At 49.5% G+C, this 9,592-nt stretch overlaps 1 protein-coding gene across 1 annotated transcript in view; it reads right to left on the bottom strand.

The window, feature by feature from the left end:
• Positions 1 to 2,212: 2,212 nt before the first annotated feature.
• The window catches only part of VSX2 (visual system homeobox 2), a 24,366-nt gene continuing 16,986 nt past the window's right edge, over positions 2,213 to 9,592 (bottom strand). Inside the window, exons 4-5 of the mRNA XM_015629636.1 lie at positions 4,927 to 5,107; positions 2,213 to 3,933 (exon numbers count right to left, since the gene is read on the bottom strand). Of these exons, the coding sequence (XP_015485122.1) occupies positions 3,602 to 3,933; positions 4,927 to 5,107 (513 nt within the window). The 3' untranslated portion in view covers positions 2,213 to 3,601. The remainder of the gene's footprint in view (positions 3,934 to 4,926; positions 5,108 to 9,592) is intronic.

Genomic DNA, 9,592 nt, shown 5'->3' with positions numbered 1-9,592 from the left:
CCCCGGACTGCAGCCCTGTGGGGACCCGGCAGAGCCAATCAGCTGCCTAGTTTGAAGAGCCAATCAGCTGCCTAGTTTCGAAGATTGACACCCGGTTAAACCACTTAAAAAGAGCTGAACCCGCCTCCGTGGAAAAGAGCCGTTAAAAGCCAACAAAGCCCGGGAAAAGCCAGCCTGGCTTCCAGCCTTTGAACAGCTTCGCGGCTGGGCCGGCTCTGCATGGCCAGATTGGGCCAGGCCGCTCCGGGCTGTGGCGCTGGACCCTTCCTGGGAAGCTTGCCGGACTCCATCCCAGTGGGGCTGAGGCCCCTTCCCAGTGGAGCCCGCTAGTCATTTTTTTGCTGGCGGTGTTGCTTGGGGGCCATCCCAACTCCAGGGGCAACCATGTGGCCAGGGCCAGTGCCAGGAGTGGCCCTGCAGTTGGTGCTTGGGGCGACCCTGAGGCCAAGAGTGGCCAGGGCTGGGAGTGGCCACCACCATCCTGGGCCAGGAGTGTGCACATGGCTCGCAATGAACTTTGTTTAGCGACTTTTAGCCAGCCATGCTGCGGTCAGAAGGACAAAAACAGCAGCAGCTTTTCTTGTTTCCAGCACTCTACATGAAGAAAAATGCTGAAGTGGAGCCGGCACAGCTCGCACGGTGTCAGCAGAGACCCCATGAGTAGCAGCAAGAGGCACAGCGAGCGATTCGCCCATGCACAGCCTGGATGAGAGCAGCCTTTCAGCACTGCAGAACTCTATAAAACTGTTTCAGTTCATAAAGCTTGAGAACAAATGAACACCAATTCTCTCCTGAATCAGTGAAAGGAAAGGATGAAGACACGTAGAGAAAATAACATGGGACGCTGAGGTCAGTGAAGAATCAAATTCTAGATGAGAGGGAATTGAGAAGATGCCTTAGTCTTGTGCTGAAATTATTTTGTAAGGCTATGGTGAAGATATGTCAAATATATCAGACTTTGGTTTTTCCCTGTAATTCATGGAATGCACTGGGGGGGATGTAGCATTCTAACTATAGCAGTGAGCAGAGGCATCAGTGTTGAAGTAAGCAGATGTTGCAGCAGCTGTGATCCAATGAGAATCTTGAACAGAGCGAAATGAGAAACCTTGCCCCAGGAAAAGAAAGAAGAAAACCTCTGTTCCCAGAGACAGACGAAAAGAACTTGTGCTTTTATGCTAGAACAGCTCATCCTTAAAATAGTACCCCATAAGTTGACATGGCCCGCGAACACAGCTGTGGAAAAGCTGCAAGAGATGGGAAGGACTTTACAATTGCAGATTTCCAGGCGGCTGCTATTCATGGAAATGAAAAACCACAAGGAAACTGTTTTTTGTGGAGAAGTCTCCATGGCATGACAAGAGAGACTCCTCTCCCTAAGAGAACTCAAGACTATTTTAGAGGTGGTAAACTGACTGAAAGTCCCAAGTTTTGTCTCTTTATGTTGTCAGTGGGAAAGGAAAGAAGGTGTGGGGGGAGGAGAAGTGTTCTGAAGGTTTATTCTGATTTTCTTATCATTTTTCTCTTAATTCCGTTAATAAAATTTTCTCTATACCCTTGAAAGTTTTGGGCCTGTTTTGCCTTCCTCCTAATCCATATCTCGCAGCAGGACATGTGTAAATAATTCTAGTGGGTACACTGGCATTTAGCCAGCCCTAAACCCACTACACCTGGTAACTCAGAATAGGCTTCCACTGCTCTGGAATTGGAGCTCATCTTGCTGGAAATCCCATGGGTGCCCTTGTGTGTCAATCAGCTGCCCTGGTTGCAGACCTGCAGACTCCCACACTTGCAGTGTCTGGCTGCTGCCTCAGCTCCTCAGGCCAGCAGGACCCTGCAGCCTGCTCTGTTCCTGGCAGAGGCTGAGCCTGCCTGGAGGTCTGTCCAACTCTCTAAACCAGAGCACATGTGCTATGGGATGACCCAAAGCACCAGGGCTGCTCTGGGTGCTGAAGTGACTTGTTCTCACTTCTCATACAGTTGTATGCTGTAACTTCTGCTCCAAGTACAAGCACACCACTTTCAGTTTTGTATTTCACTGCAGAGAGAGTCCCAAGCCCCATCTCCTCCATGCCTCGGTGGGGAGGAAAGTGCAGACCTCTGGGCCACTTTGGATCTCTTACCTCTCTCTGGCTACACTGTGACATCCAACTCCCTCTCAGCTTTGGCTGAACGTGCCCTCCTTGAACATTGGTGACTGGAGTCATACACGGTATTCCTGTTTAGTTTTATTCTTCTTCGTATTTTTACAGAAAATGGCACATAAATCACAGATGCTGGATGACTAGAAGTTGTTACAGCTCCATATCTCAAACACCTCAATACTGAATTATTTTCTCACTGTATATACATTATTTACACTCCATGGGCTATCATCTAACACATCAAACGATGGGGGGGGGACGACAAAGACAAACAGGGGTTGGATGACTGGGCTTAACCCTTTGATGGAAGGAAAACAGTAGCTCTGGGAAAAGAGTGCTCACAGCTGAAAGCAGGACAGAAAGGGCCACCTGGAAGTCACTGTCCTACAGCTTTTGGAGGGGGAATAGTGCTTTACTGGGATGGGAAGGTGATGGTACCATGGAGTGAGTTTGGCTGTGTGGGTCTGCATGTGCTCCTATGGGATGTATGTACATGTTACAGGGTGTGTCAGGGTGGATGTGCATGGCTGTCATTCCCTTTAACACTCAGAGGGTGAACTGGACAAATTTAATTCAATAAATACATTAGGTGGATGTTGTTGTCTCACCTGGAATAATGTATTCAATAAATAAATTCACCATTCATCCCCTCTGCAGGGGTGTAGGGTTTTGGTGTTTAGGGCAGAGTCCAGACCCAAGTGCCCAGCCCTGCAGGAGCCAGTGAAATGGGCTGGGGTCAGCTCAGGGTGCCAGGTGGGACCAGGGTATCGTGCTTGTGGGCTAAACCTGCCTCTCCCTGCCAAAGAGAGGCAAAATATAACTGCTCTTAAGCTGCAGTCCCTTCCCAGCAGACCTCAGTGCTGGGCAGGGAGAGATGGGTGGAAGGTGCAAACCACCCTAGATGGATGGCCATTGTTTTGTGCAAGCACTGCCATGGGCTTGTCCTGCTGCAGCCTGGGACAGAGGCAGAGGTGATGGCCAGCAGAAGGTGGCATGTCTGCCTGGGACACGGTGGGACAGGGCGCAAGGGGAAGGGGCCTGGGCAGCACTGGGCAGAGATGTATACCAAGGAGAGGCATGGCAGCAGGGAACAGGCTTGCTTCAGGTTGGCAAATGGGGTTTGGGGCTGCAGCAGAAGGAAAAAGCCCCAGAGCTAGTCGTGAGGCTGAAGGGACCAGAGCCTTAGTGTCATTGGTGGCAGTGATGAGGTGACATTTCCCGGTCCCCCAAAAGGAAGGGGTGGGGGGTTGAGGAAGGCCTGGTGGGGTGGAGGAGCAAGGGGCAGGGGTATGCTTAAGGGGAGCAGGCAGTGGGCATCCCTGCCAGGCAGCCCCAAACACAGAGACCAGGGCCCCTCTCCCTGGCAGGGGTGGCCGGGGGCACCTGGCAGTCCAAGGGGTAACATGGCCCCCAGAGGACACAGTGTCTGTCGGGGCTGGCTTCTGCCACCTCTCTTCTCCCTAGATCAACTTCTCCTCCTTCTGCGATGAGTTCAACTTCTCCGTCTGTCTCTCATCCTCTGCCACCGCCGCCTCCTCCCCTGTCTCCGGCTTCCTGCCTGGGGCTGGGGTGTCCCCGGCAATGGTCCCCAGGACTTTGGTGCTGTGCTCCTGAGCTTTGGCCCTGAGGGCAGCAATGCTGTTTTCTCTCAGTTCCTCCTGGGAAATGGTGGTTTTGGGATCAGGACCCCTTTCTTCTTTGTCACCTTTGTCAAGCTTGGGCAGGGCCTGGCGCTCCACCTCTGTCTTCCTCCCCGCCTCAGCCGCTGCCTCCAGAGACTTTTTGTGCATCCCTAAAAAGAATTGTTGGTATTCGGGTTTAGAAAAGCGCCTGGGCATGGGAAAGCCATCTTGAACTGAAAACAGCAAAGATAAAGAGAGGCCAGAATTAAGGAAAAGCAGAAACCCTTGCTTCACACAGCAGTCACGGTGAGCCACTCGCTCTGGCCCCCATGCGAGGGCAGCCCAGGCAAGGCAGCTGCCTTCTGGGGCAGCCCAGCATCTGTGGATGGTGGCTGGTCCCAAAGGTCTATAATTACTCTCCCCTTCATTTCTCTCTGTGAACCTGAAGCTAACTGGTTCCTGGAGATGAGGGTCTCAGACAGCAGCATAGTTGCCTGAGCTTCACTGAGACTGGGGAGGGAGATCCCTCCATTAGGAGGGATATTTCTATTTCTGTATCAAATCACAACCACCTTTCTGCCTCTCTCCATTTCACACAGACAGAAGGACAGGACAGCCCATTGTCAAGATGTCAGACTCTACTTCTGGGGCATATCCAGCCTGGAAGGTCAGAAAGAGGGAAGCAAAGAACAGGAGTGTGACAGGGTAGCTGCTACCTCCATGTTTCTTTCCCCCATAAAACCAAGGGAAACTTGGACAAACCCAGAGCATTTGGGAGTCCTAGCACCCCACCCAGCATCACAGGGCTGGAGGAGTGAGATTGGGATGACCTCCTGCCTTGGGCAAGGATTGGCGCCCCTACTCCAGAGCTGGGCAGGAAGGATGCTTGAGCCATGGGAAGTGAAGGTTAGCACCAGCCTGAGCATGTGGGAAAATCTGTGTCCCAGCCAGATTCTGAAGGTCATGATCCAAGGTCCAGCAGGAATTTGGGATTAGTGGTCAAACCCTATTGACAAGGGGCATTGGCAGATAGAGGCATCAAGTGTGACAGAATGTGGGGACCTGCTGCCCTTCACCTGTTTTCAACATGACTCTGATTTCTTCCTTCCATCCCTCTGTCTCTACCCATTTGCCATCCCCCATGAAATTGGCTGGTCTCTTACCCAGGAGCCAAGGGGCACAGGACTCCATGATGCCATCCTTGGCAGACTTGAGGATGGATTCAGGCAGCGGGATGGAGTGACGCACCATGGCACCGTAGAGCCCGTACTCAGCCATCACACTGCTCCTGCCCCAGCACTTCTCCCTCTTCCGCCATTTGGCTCGGCGGTTCTGGAACCAAACCTGGAGCAGGCGACAAGGAGGGACATACTTTCTGTGCATGGAGAAGGCATGCCAGACCCCTTCCCACATGGGAACATGCATGTACTTCTCCAGCATGATGAAAGCATGTTTATTCCAAAGGCAATACAACCTCTTCCCCCGTGCAACAGACATTGGGTATCTCCCTCCCTCCCTTGAAGGAGTGGTGAAGGCCAAGTGTGAAAGCAGGTCCCATCCCTCTCCACATGATGTAATTAATTTGCCATTGCAACGTCTTTTTTCTAGTGGCTTTTGGCTCTCGTGCCTGGGAATTTCTTTTATTATTTACTGTGTGTCTGAGCAGCGGTACAGGGCTGCAGGCAGCGGTGCCTGCAGAGAGGGCTGGGATGGGGTTGGCTGCTCAAAAGAAGGGGGAAGCTGCTCTGTGCGCTTTGGCCTGAATTCCCAGTTTGAAAAACCCCTCATCTTCTCAGAAATTGGCAGAATAATCTCTGAGCTGTGACCTGGGGGGCAGTGAGCAGAGAGGCGGGCAGCAGTGGCAGGGAGGGGGTGATACTCGCAGAAATCTATTAGTGCTCTCTCTCCGATTTCCATTCCTCTTGTCTCCCTCACCCTCCTCCCTCCCCGGCTCCCCTCCCTTCCCCCCCTCCCCGAGCAGAGGCATCAGCTTTAGATGAAAAATTGCTTGAGGTCTATTCAGAAGGAGGCAAAGGAAGAGTCAGCCCCAGGGGCAGCCCAGGCCTGATTGAAAAATAAGTTAATTTCAGTTTGAATCGATAGGCCTCAGGCACTGAAATATCACGGGAAATTAAAGCAGCTGGTCCCCAGGGAACCACACCATTGACCTGCGCTAATTAATGCCATGGAGTTACCGGGCCCCTCTCCGAGAGGCAGTCCCTCCCTCCCCGTGGACACCCCAAACACCTCCTCATTTAACTAATTAGACTCACAGAAAATTGGGTGTTAATTTGTTTAGGATTTTTTTTTCTTTTCTATTTTTTTCCCTCCCTTTCCCGGAAAGTACACGGCAGAATGGAAATGAATGTCGGGGTCTCGCTGGCAGATGGATGCTCGGGGTCACTCCGCAATCTTCTCCGACTTGATTGCTTGATTAGGTCGTTAGCACATTAAAAAAAAAAATTGCTTGCCGTCTGGCGCTGGCCTGATGAGTGGGATGAGGCGGGAATCGCCTGGGTAATTTATCTTTTTATACTGCAAAGAATTTGATTTCAATCTGCAGATATATGGAGGTGCCTTTGACACCTGTTTAACATTACAGAGCTGACAGCTTAACCCTCTCTTGTCCCCACTACTCGTAGCTGTGGGGAAGCTCTGGGGGTCTGTGCCAGCCCCCCAGCATCAGACTGATGCCACAGAGTGATGTCCTGGTCTCAGGTGGCCAGGCAATACCACCTCTTCTACCTTTGCAGAGGAGAACTGCCCAGCACTCGTAGCAGGGACAGAGCTGCAGGGTAGGCAGGTGGGTGGCTTCCTAGCACTGATGACAGCCACCCTTGGCCATTCCCAGGAGCCCAGCCAACCTGCTCCCCCAGACAGCTCTGTGGAATGGGTGGGGTGGTGGTCCCACTGGCTGTGATCCCAGCTTCTCCCAGCAGAAGACACTCTGTGCATGTCAGAGAGGATTTTACCAGGCAAAGGAAGTAGGCTGCTTCACCACATGCCACCTCCTCTGCATGATAAACAATCTGATTTACACTTTCATACTTCCAATCTGTAACCCCTGGACTGTGGATGGTTGCAAATCCTCCAGGGCCTAAGCAAAGACCCTCAGGAATGCAGATCTTCCTCTCTTTGCCCTCTCCTCCACACCTGTGTGCAACATGGGTTTGCTTGGCTGTGCAGTCAGCAGGATGCTGGCAGAGGGTCTCACTCCAGGTCATGCACTCCTCCCCATTCCCAGAGTGCAAGGTGCAGAGCTGCAGGTGCCTCTGTACTGATGCTTTTACCACTTACCCTTTCTCTTCCCTCCTGCCTTGATACCCCTATCATATTCCCACATGCCTCATGCTCCTCTTCATTTGCCCTGGCCGGGTCTCAGCCTGCCCCAGCACTACCCACTGCCACTAAACCTGCTACCCTGGAGCATCCCCTTTTCCACGGCAGTGTTATGCAAATACTGGAGGCAGCAGAAGCTTTGCCAGCTGGCAGTGCAATTTTGACTAGAGCTGGTAGAAAATATTCAATCAAAAAATGCTGATTCAATCACACAGAAAAAACTGTGTCCAGCCAGTGGAAGTGTAATCAAAATTATCTATAGCTTTCTTGTGAATGCTGTATTTTAATCTCAGCTGCCTAAGACATGCAAAACGTATGCTTTAAAGCCAAATGAGAAAATCAAAATTGCATCAACATCTCAGTAAGATCATTCTGAGATTTCCAAAACAAATTTTTGTCATTTGGTGGGAATTTCTCCTTGGTTTTCATTAGGAAAAATAAAAGTTTGAAATCCCAGAATGTTTAGCAGGACAGAAATCAGGAAGACTGACCATCTTGCTTTAATACCAGCAACCATATCTTCATCTGAGGCATGAAATTAAGTGAAATCAATGGTGCTCAATACTGAGTATTGTTGGGATCAGATCCCAGTCAAGCACCTCTGTCACAAGCTCATTCTGAGGAACACTGGGTGAAGAGCTCCAGCATGGCACTGGCAGCCCTCATGCCATTTCAGATCAGCAGGATTGTCCCCTGTGTCCTGTTTTCATGGTTTTGCCCTCATTCAGATGGCTCCATCAGTGGGGCTTTCATTTATGAGATCTCAGCAATTTCTTCAAATTTATTGATGTGTTACCAAAATTTTCACATGCCTTGATTCTGAGCTGAATTACACAATGATTTTAGTAATTCACAGGTATTTTCAGCTGAATTGGTACATCAGTCACAATATCCAAATATGCAGTTATTTATTATTGGCACCCCACTTTTCTGGGAGAGGGTTTCACCCTTACACTTTATTCACCTTACACATCTCTTGTGGTTTTTGAATTCTTTGGCTGCTTATTGTCCTTGTTTGGAGATATCTACTCTACAGCTTCCTCTGACTCTTTGAGATTTGGTCTGCTTCTAACAATGTCTAGGTTTGTGCACATTTCCTCTTGCTCCTTCCCACCCCATGGATTGCTCGGCTTTGTGAAATGCTTTACTTACATTGCTCTGTGCTGTGCACTTCCTTCTCACTTGTTTTCATCTGGTTCTCTGTTGCACAGCCCAGAGCATGGTGAAAAGAATGTGTTTCTGCTTCCACACCTCATGGGCAGTGGTGAAAACTTCTGATTAATTTTAGATTGAAGCATGTCAGGTGTTTGTGCAAACCTGTCACGACGTTATGTGCAGAGGTGTCTTTTGAACCAATATGTTACACCCCGAGAAGTTTCACATCTCTTTATTTTTACACAAACCTCCTTTGTGAAACCTGGGAAGCCTATCCTACAAAAATGGACAATGGAGAAAAGTGGGCAGGTTTGTCATGCAGTACTGCAAAGCCTTATAAATGAGAATGTTTCTAACTTAATCATCACCCAGTTCTCACCTCCATTGCCCACTGCCAAAAAAGCAATAAAAGTTCAGGCACTCCATACTTGACTACAGAGTTGCAAAGGTTTTGGAGTGGGAGTTCTGGAGTGGGAGTTCTGGAGTCAAGACAGGCAGGGATAATCTTGACAACTTCTGCCTCTGAATCACAAATGACAACTGATACTTCAGATTACTGATGATGCAGAAGAGCAAATTGTAGGAGGAGAAATCTCTCATTTTGCAAGGGGATGTGAGATTTGACACATCCTTGTTATCCACATTCATCATATTAGTTTGTTTACCTAATCAGTTCCTGAAACATTGTTTGCTAAAGAGAGAAATCTCCCTGAGGTTGGCCATAATTCAGAAATCTGAATTAGCAAAGGAGGGTCTTTTAAAACATCTGTGGTGTTCCTGTGTATTGTTTCTGTTTTGTTTCAACCTAAAAGTTTCCATAGGTAACACTCATTTTCCTGGCAACTACTTTCCAAGCTAGGGCACAAAGACAGGAGAATTGATATTGGAATTTTTTCTTATTAATATTAAATATATATATATATATATATATATATATATATATATATATTTCCTGCCCAATAATTCCTCATTAATAAAGAAAAATTCCAAGCTTGGTAATGGTGAAATTTTGCTTCAACAAATCTCTCATCCTGCCTTTGGTGTTCCAACAGGGGCATTTCAAGGAGTGAGGTTTGTGGAGCACAGGCCAGTCCCAGTCCAGAGCAGCACAAGCTGAGTGTCCACTAGATGGCCACAGACAGATGCACGTCCACACCTGCGGACACACCGACACGGACACACCGACACGGACACACGGACACACCGACAGGGACACACCAACACGGACAAAATGACACGGACACACCGACACGGACACACCGACATGGACACAATGACACGTACACACCAACACGTACACACCAACACGGACACACCGGCACGGACACACCGACA

Source organism: Parus major, chromosome 5, assembly GCF_001522545.3.
Source record: "Parus major isolate Abel chromosome 5, Parus_major1.1, whole genome shotgun sequence".
NCBI classification, from domain to species: Eukaryota; Metazoa; Chordata; class Aves; order Passeriformes; family Paridae; genus Parus; species Parus major.
The sequence above is the reverse complement of the archived record's forward strand: the minus strand, read 5'-3'. Positions and strand labels throughout refer to the sequence as shown.